The 22,850-nt window shown below is 41.3% G+C and overlaps 1 protein-coding gene across 2 annotated transcripts in view; it reads left to right on the top strand.

Annotated features, from left to right (window-relative positions):
- Positions 1-22,489, top strand: part of nbas (NBAS subunit of NRZ tethering complex) — a 224,197-nt gene extending 201,708 nt beyond the window's left edge. For both annotated transcript variants that reach the window (XM_084736747.1, XM_084736746.1), the window contains exons 51-53: positions 6,125-6,272; positions 7,994-8,128; positions 21,740-22,489. In XM_084736747.1, coding sequence (XP_084592873.1) covers positions 6,125-6,272; positions 7,994-8,128; positions 21,740-22,015 — 559 coding nt within the window. In that variant the 3' untranslated portion in view covers positions 22,016-22,489. The remainder of the gene's footprint in view (positions 1-6,124; positions 6,273-7,993; positions 8,129-21,739) is intronic.
- The last annotated feature ends 361 nt before the right edge of the window (positions 22,490-22,850 follow it).

The raw sequence follows: 22,850 nt of genomic DNA, 5'->3' as shown, positions 1-22,850 counted from the left end.
ACTTGCAAAACAATGACTTGCAGAAAGTACTACCCCCAAAACAGGAAGATTTTTCAGACCAGACACTGCTATTAAGGTACTAGTTTTAGACTAAAGCTTCTCTGGTCAAAATTCAGGTAAAGTAGAGAATCTCTTGAAATGGTTTCTGGGCTGCTGGGAAAAGTTCATAATGTAGAAGCAGGCCTGGTCACAGATACATAATCTGTTTTCCCCGTCTACACAGGATAAAAGACAAATTGTTCTGCCTGACACTAATTTTGCACTCAACTCAAAAGAAAGCCTCTTAGCGAGGGGGTGAAAATTACTGAAAGGGAGACAATTAAATTTTACAAAATAAGAGGTATATTATTTCAGGGTTGTGGCACAGTAACAAACAGAATAAAAAGAATCAGGAGCAAATGTGAAAATTGCTTATTATTATTATTAATTTGTGTGTTTATAATGGATAATAGAGTTGTGACTGTTTGTGTAAAGCCAGTATCTTTACTGGCAGAGTACCACAGAACTGAGAGAGGCAGCAGGAGAGATGGGGATTAGGTTTGGACGCTGCAGCTGCTTCAAGTTCACCCCCGGATTTCACTGACACTCTCACTGACTTTGTGAGTGTAGCAGCTGTAGTCAAACCATCACTGCTGGGACATTCAGCTATAATCATCTCTTTCATCTGCAGACTGAGCTGTTGTACTGTATTTCAGATTTAAATGCAAACATAATGCTAAGTACAAAGTCGGCTTCTGATTATGGATTTTGTCTCTTCTTGTCTCTTTAGTCGTCCTCATTTAAATCGCTCGAGTTAATTTGCTGCAACATGCATACGTACACTGACTACAGTATGCTGTGATGTGCTTCTTTGAAGCAAAGAAGCCTGAAATTGAGGTCTGATCTGTGTTCATTCTGCATTTTATGTGCAGTAGCTGCTACTTCCAGCAGTCATAATTTGGGACACAAAACTCAGAATAACTTAACCTTCAAATGCCTCATTTAAAATGTTCTGTTAAAACTTAAGGGTGCGAGACACATGGTTAACCTTAACTACAGGTCTGACTCAGCGTTAGGAGGATAGTTCGGATTATTTGATGTGGGGTTGTATGAGGTACTGACCAGTAGTCGGTGTATTAGCTACAGTAGATGCCAGTAAGCATGCACCCAGTATGCAGAAGCAGAGAGGGACAGCAGCATGAAATGTTTTCACTGCTTTACTTTGCCGTCAAAGAAGCTCCATGCTTGAAATCAGTAATTTTACCTTGCAGAACACGGGAGTTGCTGGTCTACCGCTGCCTCAATTTCATAATTTGCTTGTGTTATTTCGTGACTTTGGTGTTTTAAAAAAATAGTTTGGATGCATTGAAGTCAAACGATAACAAAACCAAGCTTAACAGATCGAGGCAGCGGACCAGCAACTCTCATGTTCTTTGAGCTAAGATGGCTGATTTCACCCATGCAGTTTTGTTTGTTTGGAGTGAACAATATCTTGTTGATAAAATTCTGGTTTCCCATCAGAAAAGGCAGTCTGACAGCAAGGTGAGGTGGTGAAAATATTCTAAATATAGTGCACACTGAAGCTGATATTGATTTGTGGACCTTTTTAGGTCCACAGCGTTAAACTGCTTAGCTTTCTACATTGGTACCCCTGCTGCTTCTGCAAATAGCATCTACTGTAGGTGATGCACTGACTATTGATAAGTACCTCAAACAACCCCACATTAAATAATCCAAACTATCCCTTTAATCTGTGTTGGGATGAAGGTGTGTTTACTGTGCTTCTGTAGAGTGGAGATTTGTTTCTGCAAGACTACAAGAGGCTGTTCTGGGAGCTATATTGAGTTGCATCTAAAAAGCTTATCCTTTAGTCCGTCCGCATAAACTGAGTCATGATTCAAAGCACGAATGGAGGCTGGCTGTGACTCACACTGCACCCTGTGACAGATTTGGCGAGCATGCAGACACTCATAGTCGCATACAGCAGTGCCTCCCTGTCCCCCTGGTTAAAGCACAGGAAGCAGCACTGTGCCAGCAGCACAAGTGGACCCTTGTTTGTTCCCATGGCCGCATCATCCGAAGGTGAAGCAGCTTGTCAGGACAAGGCACCCCCCCGGTAGCTGGATGGAAAGCTGCCTTTTCTACTGACAGTCACACACAGGAGCCCCACTGTTCTCCCTGCTGTCTTTCTCTCTTTACCTCTTTCCTTTCTCTCACTTGCAAGCTCTTTTCTATCACACACACTCTCTTTCCTCTTGTGCAGATATACATAGGCGCACACACATTACCTCAGGGTCTCCTTCCTCTAACACACTTTTTAAAGACTCAATTCAGCAGCCTAATCTCACATCAGGCTTCAACCACTTGACATTTTTTATTTCTCATCATATAACTGAGGATTTATCAGCATGTTACCATCTACCCTTTATCATGGGAAAACACCGCAAGTGAAACAAAGCGCACATTCATATCAGATTCCTCCTCTCATCTCCAGTCTCCTCCTTTTCCCTCTGTCTGTTCACTATTTAATGCACTGCATGTCATGTTATGCTAGCATGTCAATGCCGATCTTCCAACCACTGTTTTAATTCACGTTAAAGAACTTCCCCCACATATCATACATGTATTTACAGCCTCGCCACACTCTTAGAAATAAAAGTGCTAATTGGAACCATATAGCATTCTTTGGCTTTTCTTCTTGGTAGAACCTTTTATAAAGGTTCCACTTGGAACCCTTTCAGAGGGGCCTACCTAAAACCTGTCATAAAGGGTTATACTTAAACTATCTATGAGTGGTTCTGGAGAGAACCCTTTCATTGTGTAATGGTCACCCCGGACCCTCTCTGGGGGTTCTAGCAAGACTCTTTCCACCTTCTAAGGGTGTTAACATAAACCCACCCAGGGGGTTCTAAAGAGAACTCTTTTGATATACCAAAGCTTTTATCTAGAATTCAACCATGGTTTTCTACCAAGGTACTTTTTAAATTCAAAGGGTTTCATCCAGAACCCACCCAAGGGGTTTCACCAAGAACCCTTTTTTATGGTAAGGATTTCATGTAGAACCCACCCGTGGGAGATCTAAAAATCCTCTTGCCTTGCGCAGGTACTACAAGGAACTATATTGTGTTCTGCATATTAGACAGATTTTAACACGTCTATGCTACAGTTACCATAGTTTAAATTGAGAAAACATCTTTTAATGCCCATGCTTTCAACAATCCTTCAAGAACTCTTTCTTACAAACAGTTCTTTGGATGAAGGGGGTTCTAAATGGAGGTAACCAAGAACCCTTTTATTTTCCAAGAGTTTTGTCTAGGACCCACCCACCGAAACCTTTTCTACAGTACAAAGAATGCTTGACAAAAAAGTTCTTCAAGGATCTCAGCAATCCTCTTTCTCTCTCTTCCAAAAGGGTTATTTGGATGAAAAGCGTCCTTAATGGAACTGCTAGTTTTACAAAGAACCCTTTTGGAACCCTTATTTCTAAGAGTGCAGGGCTCACAAATGTGGTTTCTCCTCCCAAGGCTTGACGCAGATACAATGAGCCCCTGGCTTTGCTACAACATCCAGTACTACTAACATTAGTGTTATCCAGCAGTGGCTCCCTTATACAGCATTGACTCCTTGTCACGCTAATGATAACACTAATAAAATTAATAATTTAAACAGGATCCATCCGTCAACCAAGATCTAATTAACAGATAATGAGTCATTCTGTGGTTTCCAATCTTTTTCTCCCTTCTTACTGTGACTGATATGTATTAATAAAGATCCATGAAGGTCGTATTGCCTTAGCATCACTGGCATTTGCCGGCCTTGTTGGGAGTTAATCTGTCACTCCGGAGGCATTAGCAAACAAAGTGACACCTGACACAGCTGACAGCTGTCCCCTGGTGTTCACACAGACAGTCGGAGAGACTGCGAGAGAGAAAATGCAGCATGTAGGTGTTAAATATTAACTGCAGGAGTATTGTGGTCAAACATCTTTCCTCCTCACTTACATGCCAATGTCAGACTCCATTAGCTCATCTGCAGATCTCTTGATAATTGTGCCTGCCTGCTCATGTCAGCCTGTGATTTGAAAGGAGGTTGATGCTGTTATTCTTACATGGCTGTTGTATTTATATTATTCATGTTGTACATTTCATGCAATATGGTGCACATAGAGTAGTCAGCTGCCGTGACCCAGTCTCTGTCTAACAGGATTAACATCTGGTGACGTGCAGCAGAGTAATGGATGAATAACATTACAGTCGTTTTACATGTTGTAATATTGTCATGCCTTTACTATACACTGCATGTTCCTGCCTACCTCTGTTGTCTGAAACACACTCACTAATATACAAACCCCAGTTCCAAAAAAGTTTTGACGTTATGTAAAAAATAAATAAAAACAGAATTCAATAATTTGCAGATCATTTTTGACTTGTATGCAATTAATTGCAGTACAAATATAAGATAGTCATTGTCCAATCTAATCAATTTTATTGTTTTTGGTGTATATATACGCTCATTCTGAATTTGATGTTTCCAACACATCGTAAAAAAAGTCGGGACAGGAGCAATAAAAGACTGGGACAGTTGTGAAACACTCAAAAAACACGTGTCTGGAACATTCAGCAGGTTAGCGGGTATCCTTGAAAGGCTCAGTCATACACCAGCGTGGATGGAGTGAGGGTCACCACTTTGAAAAACTGCTTGGGCAAATAGTCCAACAATTAAAGAACAGCATTTCTCAACACAAAACTGCATGGAATTCAGGGATTTCACCCTCTACAATACATGATATTATTCATATAGATGGACTGATGCAAAGTGGAAAAATGTTCTGTGGTCTGATGAGTCCCATTTGAAACTGTTTTTTCTGGAAATCATAGAGGTTGTTTCCTCTGGGCTAAAGAGGAAAAGGATAATCTAGATTGTTACCGGCGCAAAGTTCAAAAGCATGCATCTGTGATGGTGTGCATTACTGAAGTCCTGTCTCCATATCACGTGGTGAGAGACCCGAGATCGCCTGAGCAAAGACTTCTGTCAGTCCCAAGGATCCAGGATGAAGTATTATGGGGACAGGGCTTTCTCTGTTGCTGCACCAAAGCTGTGAAATTCTCTCCCACCCTCCATCCGATTCTCCCCCACAAGAGAGATTTTCAAAAGTCACCTTAAAACACATTTTTATTCTATGGCTTTTAACTGTCCTCAACTTATCCACCTCAGATATTTCCCCTGAAGCCATTTGTAGATCTGTGTGTCTCTAAAGGACCCTGTGTCCATTTGCCTTTACTTTTACTATTTTCATTGCTCTTGCTTATTGCTATTCATGATGATAATAACAATGAAAATACTCATTATTATTATTATTTTATTGTTGTTGTAATGATTATTCATTATTGTCTTAACTCTATTCTTTCTTCTCTTGTGTTTGTTCTTGTGTTCTGTATTTTCCTCTGTGTGCACTGTGCACATCTGTAAAGGCCCCATTAACGCTGAATGACACATACAGGATTTGGAGCAACATACGCTGCCATCCTTTTCAGAGATGTCCTCGCTTATTTCAGCAAGACAATGCCAAGACTCATTCTGCGCGTGTTACAACAGTCTGGCTTCACAGTAACAGAGTTCAGATACTAGACGGGCTTGTGTGCAGTTCAGATCTGTCTCCCATTGAAAATGTGTGGTGCATTATGAAGCACAAAATCTGACAACAGAGACGTCAGACTGTTGAGCAGCTGAAGTCATAAATCGAGTAAGAATGGGAAAGAATTTCATTTTCAAAACTTCAACAATTAGTGTCACTTACTGATTGTTGTTAAAATAAGAGGTGATGTATCACAGCGGTTAACATGTTCCTGTCCCAACTTGTTTGAAATGTGCTGCAGGCATCAAATTCAGACTTGTATATTTACAAAAAAAACATAAAATAGCTTGTGTTTGTACTGTATTAAATTGAATATAGTTTGCATTTTGTTTTTATTTATGTTTTACACAGCATCCCAACTTTTTTGTTTTCAGTTGGGGTTTGTAGAAGACTATATTTATGTACTTCACATGCCTACTTTAGTACTTGTCCATTCTCTTCAGAAGAGACAGAACTATACACCAACACATACAATCATATTCACACATATGTCTTGCTCTCTGTCTCCAGGGCATGGTCGGAGCGTAACCCTTGGGTAGTGCTGACCTCGGCCCTGCTGACCCGCTGCCAGGGGTCAGAGGTCAAATTAGACCTAGGCCAGCAGGTCGTCAGCATGGTGCGATCCCTCTATAACACCAAACACAAGATTCCTGCACAGGTAAAGAGCAAGCACTTCTGTGATTACTGTGCATGACTGCTTGTGTCGTCTTTTTTGGCAGCAAGTTGATCAAATTAAAACAGGAAAATAATCTTGTGGTTTCATACAGCAGTAGCAGAATATTATTAACTTAATATAAGAATCATTTTAAGGACTTATTAGTATTTTCATGTTATAATTTCTGCTTCTACTCACCATCGAAAAGGTCTACCCCAAAAAAATCAATATCACTTTTAAGCGTATGCTATAATCGATTTTCATTGCTGTACTTTTCCATCACACGGCTTTTTCCGATGGGAGACACAGCTATGTGAGTCAAATATTACCAATATTACCACTTCTGCTGTCTCTGCTGTCTCTCTGTAGTGATAATTGTTAGTTTGTTTCTGTCTGTACAGTTATATCAGTTACTTGTTTTGCCAAAGGATCTGGTGGCTTTGGAGAGACCAATATTTGGCTTATATAATGACACTTTCCCTTCAGAAAGGGCTGTCTGATGGCACAGTAAAGCAGAGAAAATACTCTAAATACAACGTGCGCTTCAACAGATGTTGATATCTTTTTTAGGAGGGCCTTTTTTAGGTGGCTTAATGACAAACTAGGAGCGTCCTCCTCTGTAGGTAATACACTGATTATGGATTATAGGTAACTGATTATGTGGAAGTACTCCATACAACCCCACTTATCCAGACTATCCCTTTAATGATTCTGTAATAATAACCAATAATAAAGATATTAAATAATATAACACCTTGAGAGCGGCAAGTCTGCATATTGAGTATGTTTACTTTTGATACTTCTAAGTACATTTTGTTGCAAATACTTCTAAACTTTTTAGCAACATTTTTAAAATGCAGGGCTATTGCTACTTAAATAAAAGATCTGAATACTTCTTCCACCACTGCAGTCCAGTGAGGATGGTGAAAATTAATATTTCCATTCATCTATCTATCACCATTCTTATCAAAAATAGGGGACTACGCCGTGTCTTAATGCAGGAGCCCAAAGCTATTAAGCACGTAACCCACAGCAACATGTTAGCATCAGCTCAGTGCTTTCTGCAATGTACTATAGGAACTAGCCACTCTTTGATATCTGACGGCCTCTAATGCTATTCATGCCCTGCTGAGCACCATGAAAGTGGTAAGCCTAATGCCATTCTGTATGTCTAGCGCCAGCTGACTGTGATATTAGTTTAGTGCTAATGCTATTCAGTGTGAATAGGGTAGTGTCTGCCTGGCTGTCTAATATTAGTGTGGGAAGGGGGTGGGAGGTGGAGAAGGAGGCCTTTTACTCTGTTCTGAACAGCTTTAATTTGAATCTGCTGGAATGAAACCGCCAGAGCATGGGGGAGTCAGATTGCATTGTGATATCCATATATTACTGGATAGGACTGCAACAGGCCTGTGTGTGTGTGTGTGTTTGTGTGCTTGTGTGCAGACCTTTTTAAAAGTATTATGTTCCTGTGTGTCTGTACAGTATATGCACATCGATTAACCTTCAGTGTTCCTCGCCTACTCTCTCCTCTCTGTCTCCTGCTCTCCCCTTTTGTTCTCACTCACACTTTTTTTCTCTGTCTTCTGATTACTGTTTCCCTGTTTTCATCCCTCTTTTGCTTTTATCTCTCCCCTCCTCCTTTCATCCATTCATCCGCACATCTATCCATTCATCCATTCATCCTACCCGCCTTTCCCGATCTCTGTTTCTCTCTCCCTCTCCAGTGCATCAGACACATAACCACCCTGCTGCTCCAAAACCAGCCGAGCCTCCAGCAGCCTGCACTCAAACTGATGGCTGAGAGTGGCGATGAGCAACTGCTGCAGCTCACTCTGGATCAAATCAACAGCATGACTGCAGTAAGTGTCATTGTGATAGTCTGCGTGGTCCATATTAAAATGCAGACGTAGTGGAGTCCACAGCATGAGCCACAATGCAGAGATTTAAAATAATTGGTTAGTTACTTTGTCTCTAAGCTGTGCTCAGACTAAAGCAGCTTTGGGCGCATTTCCCTCAGATTCATCTCTCCTGACAATTGGAGATCATCTGGTCCGGACATCGGACGGTCAGTGTCGATGTTCGGCCCAGATTGACACTCAAACCTCCCAACCTGCTTGCAGGCTCTTCGGGGGCCGCCCCAATATTTCTGCCTCCATGCTGACGACACACGTATGTCCCATCTTTGTGAATGTGATATATCAAGAATGCCTTGACAGAATTTTTTTCAATCTTGGCACAAATGACCAGATGGACGTAAGGATGAACTGATTAGATTTGGGAGGTCAAAATCAGTGCGACTTCATGTCTGACCCATTCTCATGGGTGCAATATGTCAGGAAGACCTGGATGAAATTTCTTCATATTTGGTACAATCATCCACTTGGACTCAATGATAAAGTTATTGTGATTTGGAGGTCAAAGGTCAAAGTCCATGTGACCCCCATACAACACATTTTTGGCCATAACCCAGTTTCACACAAATACGTAATTGGAGGTGAGGTGATGACATTTTGGATACAAAATGTCAAAGGTAAATTTCACTGTGACATCATACGTTCAGCTCTCTATCAGTCTCTGTAAAAATAGTCTCTAAGTCTCTACGCCTGTTTCTCTCTGGAAATAATTCACTACAATCGCACATGTATAGTGATAGAAAATACACTTAACACCTCTTATTCAATTCCTTTACAGTCTTTACGGCATACATTATGTGAGTCTGGACGGCCATGGTGTAAAAATAAATGTATAGTTCTAGTTTTCCAGCATGTTTGATATTTATGAGTTAAAATCTGGATGATTACGTCAGTGCATTCTGAACAGAACCACAGTGGCCAATGAAAGAGAGGAGACTGAGGAGACAGAAGCAGCTGAGCAACTAACAGTGTTGCCAAACATCTTATAACTAGCCTGTGAGGTGAACGTTCGCAACACGTCAGTCTCCGTTTTATTTACCTCTACTTTTCCATGAGATCATGGGAGATTGTGGCACAATATTCTTGGTAATATCCTGTGGTGTATGATGCACTGTTATTTTCAAATTTTGTAATACGTGTGTGTTTGAGATGAGACAGAAGAAAAACTTAAAATTATACTTATGTGTGTGATGCAACCTGATTTTAAAGTTTAGTAGGATTTTAGAATTTCTGTAGTCTGACCCTGCATAAAACAAAAAAATAATGAAATATTCACCTCAAAACTTTCCTTGAGCTCAAGGTAATGTATTCAGATTTCTTGTCTTGTTTAACCAGCAGTCAAAACAAACGTTGGATGGTAGCAAAAATCATCACATTTGAGAAGTTGGCTCTGAAAAGGTTTGGCGGTTTTGTTTGATAAATGGCTTATATGATGGAATTTATTGTCATAATTGCTGTCAAGTAATTTTCTGTTAATCAAATAATCCGCTCAATTCTCAACCATAAGATCCAACGTCATCATTATTTCTTTTGTCTGTGTATTAAAATCATAATAATGTATAATGTATAATAATGTATAATTGTCGTCGCGGGACTCAGAGACTGTAAACTATATATTTAAAAAGTGTGAGATAGAATAGGAAAGGTGCAATACAAAGAAAAATGCAGGCGGGAAAGGAGACGACTGATATGGAACTTTATTCTTTTCACTGTCGTAAGATAAGAATAAAGTTCTTAAAAAAAAAATCAACATTCAAAGCAGCCAGTGTTCATCCACTTGCTAACTGTCCTCTTGTTTTGGGAAGCCACAATCAGATAAGAGAGTTCTAGTTTAAGAGTGTGTGGGCCGCTCTCCACTGTTTCCCAATCAGATAAGCAATTGTCACAAAGCAGGCCTCTCAGACCCAGCAGACCCTCTCTTTGCTGCCGGATCAGATAAGAGAAAGCTTCTCTATTAAGTGACAGAGCCCCCATTAAATGAAACATTAAAGCTCCTATATCGGTACACCTGAGCAACACGCTGCTTTTATCCCGCAGAGAAAAGAGAGCAGGACTGAGGGAGGAAGGGGGTTGAAGGGGTTGAGAGGAAAGATATGTGATTTAGACGTGGGAAGAGAAAATCAAATGGAGAAGGGGGGCGCCGAGGGAGAAAAATAGGGCCGAGAAGAGAAATTTAGAAGAGAGCAAATGTATGAAAATATAGTTAGACAGACCAAGGCAGAGGTAGGGGAGGACAGAGACTGACTGAAGAGGGGGGTGATATGGGAGGGAAGACAGAACGGATAAATCAGACAGACTTAGAGGAGGGGGTGTATGAATGGAGTAAGACAGGTAGTGTGTCACCCTGCTTTGAGAAATAATCTTGCCTGTGCCACCAAAGAGCTGAATGAACAGGGGCATGTTCAGAGCAGCACAGAACAGTGTTCATCTGCAGATAACATCAGCAGAGACAGAGAGAAATCGTCTTACATCTAATACATCTGATAATGTGTTGGCTTGCTGCTGCTGCTGCTCACAGTGCACTTGTATGCATGTGGGTGTGTATTTGTCTGTGTGTTTCTTGTGTGTCTCTGAGTGTCTGTTTGCCAAAGTGTGTTCAAACCAAGTGTGTTTTGCTATTAATTTATTTTGAGTACAGTGTTTCTGATTGCCTGAGACTGTTTTAAAAGATCTGGTCATCCAAATTATGTGTTTTTTTTTTAAAATGGATGCAGGATATTTATATATCAAGGGGTGTTCCAATTCAACTTTTGTTTTCCTAATATTGATTCTGATGCCTCCGCTGAGGTTATCTGCCAATACTGAGCACCGGTCCAATGCCAGTGCTCTCTTTTCTCCAAATCTGTGTACAAAACACAGGGTTTGAAGGCTTATCAGGAAAAAAACCCCACTGCACAGCAGTTTAAACTGTTGCAGGATTTTAGTCTGGCAAGTTATCATAGCTGAAACTATTGTATCTGTTATTTGTGATGAATACAGAGGTCACGTCACAAAGTCTACCAGGCTGTGTGTTTGCTTGTATTTGATTGGCCACAACATCACCTTGTGTGATGACATTGTGTTGCGATCTGACAAAAGCTGAGTAAGGTTCAACTACAAGGCATGGTATAATTTTTTGTATTGACTGCTATGCAACTGGTAAACTAACGAGATTTAATTTGTAAAGATCAGCAGATCATTGGTTTTATACCCTGACAACTGTTTTCTACATTTTCAAATTCTCCTCTAAATAGATAGTTGATATGGTATAAAGAGTGATATAACAGCCGGTAAGCTATGCTGTGTTGTCTTTGAAGAGCTGTTTTTTTTTTTCTTTGGACATGTGCCTGGTGCTGCAAGAAAAAAGTACTGAGAGAATCATATTTTCTGGTTCGGTTTGATTCTTAAAATTGAAAGCTCATTTCAATTAATCTTTGATTTAAATAATCAAATTGTGGCTCCCCTATCAATACAAACAAAAACAACTACCTCACATGAGACAACACTTGAAAGACTGCTGCCACGTGTTTACAGTCACACTTTTCTCCATGTTTTCTTGTAACTGTCTTCTGCGATGGTTGGCAAACCAACTTAGAGGTGCTCTTTCTATGATCCTCCTTTTCGCTCACACATTTTTCACCATCACTTCCAAATTCAAGCTGATACAAGAGCACAACACTCTGAGGCTTTTTATCGGATCTCCAAAGCTGGGACTTGTCAGCAGCTAGCCATTAGCAGATCAGTAGATCTTATCAAGGGAGGATCAGAAATAATTGATTTTAGTTCAACGTGGTCGATCAGAAGTTCGAGTGAGTGTACTGAGGAAGCTTGCCTTTTAATTTACTGTTTCACTGAGGCTTTTTTCAGTTGGTTTCACTCCAACATACCAGACAATAAGAACTTAACATAAAACTCATGTCAAAGTTTTTTTTTTTAAATATCACTCTTCATTTATTTGCTTGCCTTTTCATGTCTAAATTAACAAGCCTGATGTTTATTTTGGTCACAATGCACCATGTATTTATCGACCGTGGAAACAGCTGCTCTCATGATTGAAAACATGAAAATGACATGTCACTCTGAGTGAGTGGCAGGTCTTATCTTCAAGCACTGCCCGCCGGTGTATGCGTTCCCTGGCACTCTGCTCCGTATCTGATGTCATAGATTACTGTGCACATTGTTTTCCCTGGTATCAACACGTATTTTTTCTCTTTACAAAAGGGATGCCCCTGAGATCACAATTTAGAAAAAAGATGAATTCTGAAGATTAGTTTTTAATTAAAACGGTGTTACAGAAAGCCACTTGACACAAGAAGTAAATGAGAAAAAGTAATTTATGTGGCTGTAGTGTGAGATATGTGTTCATTTTGCTTCACATTTACCGTCTGGAGGACACCACAGTGGGCGTAGTAAACAGGAGGGAGGAGAGGAGTGGGAGTAGAGTATATGGCTTAAAAGGGAGACAAAGAAGTAGTAGAGAGCGCAGGTAATGAAGAAGAGGTTGTTTTGTTCTTAATGATGCAGGAAAATACAGCGCAGGCAAGCAGGCTTTTATTTCTTTTCACTCAATCTCCCTCCCTCCCATCACTCTTTCCTTTACCGCTCTGCTCCTTCTAGTGAAGATGTATGGACCGTGGAGGAGCAGAGGGGAGCAGTGGAGCAGGGAGCCAGGGGTTAACACCAGCCTCGCTAATGGAAGACAGAGATAAGGGGCTGATAAGAGCAGCTCTGCCAATATGAATGAGTTGTCAGTGCAACTTACAGAATATATACATAGATTCAGCACATGCATTCACAGCTGCAGGCCACATCAAAAGCTTCTAACAGTCCTTGTGTGCTCATCTTCTTTTTGTCTTTTGCTTTCCCTCTCACTTTTCCTCTTTCTCCATCAGATTTTGCTTTAATTAATTGACCGTTTGTCAGGCCCCACTTTCCTCAGTTATCATGCCTACTACATTAGCCAGTGTTTCACTTCCAGCGTGGCATGGATGCAGTTTGCCATGTAATCAGTGGCCAATATACCACCCTAAATTCACAGTAACTTTGTTAACAAAGCAGGCTTCTCATTTCCAGCTAGTGACTGTCAGTTTTTCCATCTGAAATGACTACTTTAGCCAGCAGATTTTATCAGCTGTGGCCAGGGTCCAAAATTAAGGGTTTTTTTTGTCCACTAGCCAAATGGCTAGTGAATATTCACATCTTACCAGCCACTCAATAGATTGCCATTGTTTTCTTTTGGCTGGTGAGTGAAGCAAATCTACCAGCCACTTGCATGTTGGCTGCATGGTGCTAATTGGATGCATGTGCCTTGGCTGTGGCTTGGTAGCTAATTAAGCAAACACTGATTCCCTAAAATTGTTGAAACACCATCTCTGGTTGACTTTTGATTATTTGCAGCTTTAGAATTAGAGGCCTGTGAAAAGTGTATCAAAAGGACAGTTCACCTCAAAACCAAAAACCTTCCTACCTGTGGTGCTATTTATCCATCTATATTGTTTTGGTCTGAGTTGTAGAGTTTTGAAGAGATCGGCTGTAGGGATTTTTACCTCCTCTTGAAAATAATGAGAATAAATGGCACTTGGCTTGTGTTGCTCAACACGTCAATCATTTTTTTTAACCTCGGTGTCTCTTCCCAGAAATCATGACCCAGTTACTCAAGATAATCCGCAGACCTTGTCATGAGCAGTTTCATGTCGAAAGTACTTTCTTTCTTGGAGAAAGAAAGTAGATTCTACTGCAAAAAGAAAAGCGTTTTGGTAGATTTCACCTTAGAAAGAAAATAGTTCCTACATGAAGCTGCTCACGACACATTCTGTGGATTATCTTGATTAACATGATCATGATTTCTTCTTCTTATCATTCATTATTATTACTACTATTATTATTATTATTATTATTATTATTATTATTATTATTATTATTATTATTATTATTATTATTATTATTCATACATGATGAGGGAAAATGAAAGATCAGGCTTTTATTTTGTTCCATCTTAGCTTAAATACTTGTTTGCATTTGAAAACACATCTTTTCACTTGCAACATTATCAGAGAAAAAACTTTGAGAGCTAACCAGTGTGTTTTGAAAAGCAATCTTGTTGGCTTGGATTGCTCAAGTGTAACTTCCCCACATCCTGTATAAAGAGCAGGACTTGTTCCCACTCAATACTACACAGTGGATATGCTGGCTTTGGACAGGGTTTTTTTAAAACATAAATTGTAACCCTTTAAATTCATGTAGATAGTAACTGATATATTAACTCTTGAACTTGGAAGAAACTACTAGAGGAAACAAGCCAGTTAGCTGGACATGCTAACAATTGCAGCTCACGTTAGGGAAGATAAACACAACATATTTTCCATTCCACTGCCCCCCCACTCCCAGCACTTTAAACGCAGAGTGATTTCTCTTACTACACCCTCACTTCAGCACACGGAGAAGGCCAAAGTTGAACCGACCTGCCGCAGCTTCTCCAAAGAAGTGCATGCACCTTTTTCAACTGCTCAGTGCAGTGAAGACTAGAGATGTGTGCTTGTGTGTATGAGAGTGTGATTGAGTGATTACGTGTCTAATTGCTTGTTGAAGTGGGCTTGTTTACAGCTTTTGTGCCATATTGGACCTGTTAATCTAGCTGTGTTTGCTCGCAACTCAGTGTGCTGATCCCTGATTTGCTCACTGCATGCATGTGTGTTTGTGTTTGCTCATGTGCGTCACAGCCCACTTTTATTTATTTATTTTATTTTATTTTTTTCTTGGCTTCACAGCCTCTTCTTCTGTCACTTTCAATCATGTTGGGCTGTAAGCAAGGACTGTTTGGTGTTGTGTGTGTGTGTGTGTGTGTGTGTGTGTGTGTGTGTGTGTGTGCGCACTCAGTTTGGTGCACCACTAAAGCCCGGGGACAGCTAGGATGGAGAAGCGGGAGCCTAAGGGAAGGAGAGAAAAGGATGAGAGAAGGAGGGAAGGAGATAGTTGTGTGTTGTCTGGCATTCCAAAGAAGCTTTATGATTTAAATGATAAAAGAAGGCTTGGCCATGCATTATGTATTAGGCATTGTACGTGTACGGTAATTCCAATTAAGCTCTCAGCAGGGTTTAGCTCAGGGAGAGGGCAGACGAAGACATATACAGGAAATGAGAGATGGGCAGAGCAAGAATAGAAAACAAGGGTGTGAAAAATTGACCAGACCAATCAGGCAACATTTAGCGGCCACTGAAAACAAACAGGAAAGACAACCTTGGCCGTCTTTCACAGGGCGAGACAGCGAAACATGAGAAGGTAATAACAAAAGCGAGAAGGGGATTGGACATCTTACGGCTGCAGTTTGATGTGTCAGTCCGCTTGTCACGCTGAGTGTTTGTTCATTCACTCACAGGGCACACGCGCACACACACGCGCACACACACACCACACACACAAACGAGACTGAGGACGCCTCTTGTTTTTTCGCTTCACTGAATAGACAGACAGACAAAGTGTTGTTCGAACCTTCAGAGAAGATTTTGAGGGGCTTTTAACCTCGCACATGCACCTGCGCACAAAAAATACATACACTGGAGGACAGGTTTTCATGTCCTCCAAGCTGTTGACCTTTAAGAAACAAAAGAAGGCATGATGGATGTATTCCCTCCTCAATCAGATTCTGTTTGCGATGAACTGTTTGTGAGGCCCAAACAGGCCGCTGGGGAAACTCAAGGACTCGGCGAGAAAAAGATAGACAGGTGAGGAGGGAAGCCTCACAGGGAGGCAGTTCAGGTGTGTGAGGGGTACGGCAGGCCGGATCGTTAGCTGTAGAGGCAACTTGGAGGTTTGAGTACCTGACAAATGAATGCTCTGACTAGGCTTGGGAAGTATCTATTTCTTCATTCCTTCCTGACATCTTACCAGGGTATATGGTATTATGGTGGTGTGGTGGTGTTTGTGTAAAACGTGCTGAAAACAGCTAAACCTGATTGTAATCCACTGTACTGTAGTACTCCGTGGAGCTGTCAGTGCAACACCAGCAACAGCTTTAATCTTGAGAAGCCGCAGCCTTTATTCACTGACAAAGTCAAACCTACGTTGTGCATTTGCAGCCAGACCAACAACTTCACTGCTCACCTTTTCCCCCACTCAGCACACATTCACCATCAATCTCTGCTACCACAGACAGTAATTAGTCTGTGACTCGCCCTCTCTCACATTCGCTAAAGTTGCACACACACTAGCCTGTAGTGTTTGCTAGCTTACCTTTATCAGTGGGACTAAATCCAAAATACTCTGAGGGCAATTTTGACTGATCACATATCCAAATCTGTATCGGTCATATTCACACATGTGCTCCGTACAGCGGTTACGTCATGTGCGCAGCAACGGCTGTAGTTGTAGCCACACACACACACAGACCACTTGAATTACATTATTCTCAAATGTTATTATAAAGCATTTGCCCTCGGACAGGCAACTGTAACAACAACTGTATAACCCAGCTTTAATTTAGACAATTAATTTGCACAACAATAATATGATATGATCGTATGGTCATGATATTATTTCAATAAAAATTGCTAAATACAAACATTGAATCTCCCATCTCTACCATGCTTTCATGAAGTTTCACAGTATTAAGATGTAGAGCTTAGTTATTAAACAATAAGTATCATCCTAGACTATATTTCTTAGTAGCTGCAGAGGAAAAGCATAGCAGGGAAATGATTAGGGACGGCTGTAATCACGATTTTAGTAAAAAATATAAAAGAATAATAAGATTTTGGATGAAAGACATTATGCAGAGGTAGTGATCAGCTGTCTACCATATATCGCACACTGATAGTAGGTGTGCACCCTGGACGAACAGCAGGGCCTGAAATGTGACAGAGCTGTTCATGCTGTAAAAAGGACATAGAGATATCTCCTCTGCTCTGATATCAAGATTCCCCTCCATCCCTCCATCTCTCTGCCGCTCTTTCACATCTATTTTCAGCTCAACTGTCAATCCAACTGACTCTAAGACTCAAATCTGCTGTCTCTCTTGACACCGTCAAACAGTAATAGCCTGGGAGGTGTACGTGTGTGTGTGTGTGTGTGTGTGTGTGTGTGAGGACCAGTCCTGCGCTCGAGTGATGTTTTGTGCTTTTTCTCTCCTCCGTAATGGACCGGGAAGGGCAGGAAAGACAGAATGTCTTTATATTTATAACTAGTGGATGTTTGTGTGTTTGTTTCTATGTGCTCATGTTTAGATTTTTGTCTTTAAACTGGTCGTAGGACAAGACTGAGTCTTTGTCCTCTAAATCTGTACACATCCCATGTCGCCCAAACTCACTGGATGTTATAATATATGCATATGTTGTTACTTTCTAACTGGCGCCCTGCAGGTGTGATATCTGAAGCATCCACAGCACCGACATCTGCATTCCCCTCCCCCTGATGGTTGATACAGTGATGCATTTCAATCAGACTGACATAAATATGCTCCCCTTGTTATTTTTGGATGCCACCTGGTAGGGCTTTCAGACCAGCGGCCTCCACGCACGTGTCTCACAGAGTCATTTCTGTTTTGTAGGTGTGAGCCCTCATTATAGCCAAACACTTGCAGAAGGTGATTTCAGTGATTAGCACGCCTTCAGGTCAAATCAAGTCAAATTTATTTGCACAGCCTTTAATCACCCTAATAGCCTCAAATGGTACCACAAGGCCACATTTAACAACGTAAAAATAGAATGAAGAATAACTCCAGTTTATTAGATGTTTGGTCTAATTTGTAGCCATGCCAGCGGCGAGGCTTTAGGGATGGCAATGTTAGTCCACCACTCTGGTTCAGACTGAAATATCTCAACAACTATTGGATTTATTATGACAGAATTCACCACAGATTTTCATGTCTCCCTTGGGATGAATAACTGATATAAATGATCGTCTGACTTTTCACTTAGCACCACCAGCAGGTCCAACTTCTAGTGTGTAATGCTTTGGTTTATGACCAGATGCCTCCAAACTGATGACATTCCCATCAGCCTCAGCAGTACTTTATGCTGAGAGGTGTATATGTTGATATAACTGGCTGGTTACCATGCTAACAACTATGCTCAGTATGTTTAATATGGTGAACTATATATAATATCTGCTAAACATCAGCATGTTGGCGTGTTGTTATAGTGAGCATGTTAGCATGCCAACGTTAGTATCCAGCTCAAAGTATCACTGTGCCTAATTACATCTTCACAAAGCTGCTAGCATAACTGTAGACTCTTGGTCTTTGTTGTAGTTCTGACTGTCATCTCTATGAGTACTAATAATCTTGAGTTCACCAAATTATTAGCTGATATCTGGTAACATGGAGACGCTAGTGAAAATAAGTCCAAAAATGATAAGACTTGTTTTAAACCATTACCAAATTTGCCAAATTTATTCCAAAAAAAGGTGTGCAACGATCAGTTATTTTAATTATCGATTAAAGGTTGAATAAGTAGAATTATCAATTGCTGTTTGTAAATGCACCAAAAAGTTAGTTGATTGAGTTTCATTCAAGTACAGACGTTTTGGGTTGGTAAAGTATCCTGACCACAGTAAATTAAATGTGACGGTGAGGCCAGAGGGCGGGGTCTTTGCATTGTTTTCAGTTTAAATGTTCATATTTGAATACATAAAATAGAAAAACCTCAAAAAAGCCTGGACATGCTCACCTTGAAAAAGCTGCGACATAAGAATTTGGTCTTGATAAATTAGTAGCTGCCAATTAATGTTGTAGACATCCAGATTTGTTGTACTGTACTTGCTGCAGTTGTGTGTGCACAGTATTCACTTTTGGTTTTACGTCCAGTGTGCTTTAGATAATCTGACTTTATTGTTGTACTGTACTTTATTGAGTACAATGTAATCACAACTGATAGAAGTTCTTGGCAATGATGGAAGTTTTATACAAAGCGCATATTTAGACATTATAGAGAGAAACTGTTTGATCATGTTTTGTCCATCCTTGAAAAGTACATCACTTCCTTCTTTATTCATAAAGCGTGGAATCATTTTTGTAAGATATTGAGCTTAAAAATAGGTCAGTGTTCACTGCAGCTCCAGAAAATCCCATGTAGAGCATTTGTTCTGGGCCTCTGTTGAGGCTCCAAAATCAAAAGTCTGAAGCTGAAGCGTTAAGTTGTTTTGAAGTGCCTCTCCTTGGTTCTAGTGTGCATTCGGCTCTTGGAAAACAGTTGGTGCACTTAAATATGTATGTTTCTGATGCTTTCAGTGGATGTCTGCCTTTCTCCTCTCCAGCTTCTCTCCCTCCGTCTCTCTCTGTCACACTCCCGAGCCCTTCCCTTCTCTCTCGTCTTCCTTTCCCTTAATTCTCATCATAAGCGGGTGACCTCCTCATCCACCTCTGTCTTAGGATTCAGAAATGTCTCCGCCTGTCTTCTCTCTCTGACCCTCCTCCCTCCCCCGGCTTGTCATGATTCATCTGGTCCCGTCTGTCAATGGAAGGGATATATTAAATTATTAGTCATGCATGACATACTGTGTCTCTAAAACTGTTATATGTCAACTCTCTGTCTCCCTTTGGTCCCAAAGCAACCATGAACTCCTATTGTATTTGAACGGTAAATGCAACCAAATCCAGAACACTTTGACAGAAACTATGAATCTTGGGATCCCATGATGATGTTTTATTTCAGCTCTGCTCACATTACTACAAACTAAAACTCATTTCAAGTGCAGAATATGATTCCACGAGGGGACAGCGTCATTGTCAGTGACAGCAGTTAAATGTCTCTCAGCTCTCATGTGAGACGCTCAGGTTCACTAATATCCATTAACACATGAGCAAAGGGACCCTTTTTAAATGTTTTTAAACATGAATTGTCCTTCAAGGAGAGGAAAATGGAGCGAGGCCTGCCACGGAGATGAGAGATTTTCGAGGTGAGGGGGAGAAATTCATCCGGGTGTGCTCCCCTTCCCGACTACAGAATAGAAGACATGAGCTCCGCATTCATAATTGATCTGCCACAGTTCCAGAAATACCCTGACAGAGCCTCGCTGTTGTCCGTTTGCATGCGCGCGCACTTGCATGTATAGTCATGCGAGTGCAAGTTTAATAATAGAGACAGCAAACAGGTGAGAGGATGATGCAGGGGAGACGGGCTGAGTCACCGAGCGAAGCAGCGAGACGGCCTTTCAACCCCAGCACTCAGCCTTGTTTCTCCATGGCTTGTAAACCACTCAAAGCAGCCCCAACGGCTATTAGCTATTTGAATTTGCATGCAGTTCATTCATGTAAAGAGGCGGAAGATGGGATTAAAACATTACGTAAAGGACTTTTTATGGCTGCATGAGCGTGTGTTATGAATTGTTGAGGTAACTTAGAATTAGACCTCGACTGACGCAGATACCTATGTTAGGGGGTAAAAATATTCTGATATTGATGTCAGCCAATATTCTTTTATGTACATTCATTATCCTAAATGTTTCCAACAATGTTCAAATGCAGAGAAATGCATAATTTATTCAAGGTGACGGTGCGTTTCCTCCTATCAGTTGCTAGCTAGTTGCATAACTTACAGGAAACACAGGATATGTCAGAGAGTGAAGAAGGAAGTTTGCAAAATGACTAAATGCATTGCAAATAAAGCTTTAATATTATGTTGTCCATGAACACGAGTCATGAGCAATAGAGAGTCATCAGCTATGGTGGTTGTGTGACATTAAAACAGTATCAAAAGATGTGTTGTCTTCACTTTCAGAGACACACAGTTGCAGAATTACACATTGTGCATTAAAAAAAGTTAGGATGCTGTGTAAAAGTTAAATGTAATGATTTGCAAATCCTTTTCGGCCAGTATATCCAGTTGAATTCAACAGTACAAAGACAAGATATTTAATATTCAAACTGATACATTTTATTTTACTTAGATGCCTGCAGCACATTTTAAAAAAATGGAATGGGGGCAACAAGACTGGAAAAATTGTGGAATGCTCAAAAATGCCAGAATATCCAGACAATGTCTTTCTCAGGGACATCTTTTACCACAATCCCAACTTTTTTGGGGATTTGGGTTGTACATACACACGTATGTATCTGCATAATATTTTGGAAAAAACAAACAGCCGTCCAATATATCTGTCTGGCTTACTGACATTGCTGCAAAAGAAAAAGAGAATGATTTGTGTGTGAAGGCACATGTCATGGGAATGGTGGTCAGCCACAGGGGAGCGCAAGATTTGACCACTCTGACCTCATCAGGCTTTTTCAAGCGTGTAACATTGTAAGCCCACACAGCCTCCAAATACTGCTGCTGCAGCAGGAAGCTACAATACCTCTTGTTTTTATACAGACCACCATGGCTGGTAAATCTCCACATCCACCAGCCACTTTTGCTGTTTTATCAGCCAGTGGGTGTTTAGAGAGGAAAAGGTCTGCTGAATAGTAGCTGGTTACCTGGCAGAGAGACCAGTTGCATATTTGCCAAAGTTCTGGCTGTTACTCCTGGCATGTAATCACAGGGATGAAAAAAATGTATAAAATGCAATCACACTTAAAAGGGACAGTTAGTTTCTCCTGACTCTATCATCACATGTGTGTTTACTCTTCTTCCTCTCTTTTTCCTCCAGGAGACGGCTTCCTCCTGCGATGCCGAGCTCCTCTCGTTGCTCCTGGACGCCGGGCTCCTGGTGGGCTGCGTCTCCTCAGCCCTGTACCCCCTGCTCAGCTCCCACATGCTGTCCCACCAGCAGGAGGGAGGCTGGGACGTTGAGAAAGCTGCCGCTGAGCTGCTGGCGGCAGGCCACGGGCCCGAGGCGGGCTCCCTGCTGCTGGCTCACCGCGGAACCCACCAGGCCCAGTTCACCTTCAACTCTGCCTTGGCCGTTCTGAAGAAGTGGCTGTGAGGAGGGGGGGGAGGAGGAGGGAGGAGGGGCAAGGTGTGAGGGAAGAAATGCAACGGGGAGGCAGTTTGGAGCACAGCCACGGACCGTGGCAATGAAGCAGATTTAGAGAAGGAGAGTGGGAAGGTTTTGAGAGACGGGAGTGGAATTAGATTGGATTGAGATCTGAGGAAATTAGCGTGAGGCAATAGAAGTGGTATCAGCCCGTACCTCAGCATTTTGTTCTGTAATTGGGTTTCGGGTTCATCAACTGAAGACACTTCGACAGCAGCTGCAGCATCTGCCTCGAAGCTATAAGAGCGGATACCTTTAATATTGAAACATCTGCTCAAATAGAAACACACACACATAGATACACTCTTAGAAATAAATGTGCTAACTAGAACCATAAAGGTTCTTTGGTTTGTCCCCATATGAGAACCCTCTTTGGTTGCTGGTAGAACCTTTTTAAAGGTTCCACTTGGAACCCTCTGAGAGTTCTACCTAGAACCCGACATAAATGGTTACACCTAGAACCATCTTTGAAAGGTAATAGTACCACCCAGAACCTCTCTCAGGCCTTTTCCACCGACGTGGAACTGGCCCCATTCCAGTACGAACAATCTAAGCGTTTCCACTAAAGGTAAAAAGGACCTAAAAAGTTGGTTCTCAGCAGGAACAAAAAAATAGCAGGTTTTCCTTGGGAACCAAACTGGGCGGTTCATATTCTACAGGTTGTTGTGCATTCTGCAGCGCCGTCTGCTGATGACATCCTTGATCACAACGGTTCTCCCCAAAATGCGGGCTGGCTCACTAGATAGCCCCCAGGTTCCAAGGACCTTGATCTGTTCCCAGGCTT

This window comes from Lutjanus erythropterus, chromosome 15 (assembly GCF_056507025.1).
Source record: "Lutjanus erythropterus isolate fLutEry1 chromosome 15, fLutEry1.hap2, whole genome shotgun sequence".
NCBI classification, from domain to species: domain Eukaryota; kingdom Metazoa; phylum Chordata; class Actinopteri; order Lutjaniformes; family Lutjanidae; genus Lutjanus; species Lutjanus erythropterus.
Note: the sequence above shows the minus strand (reverse complement) of the source record. Positions and strands in the feature narration are given on the sequence as shown.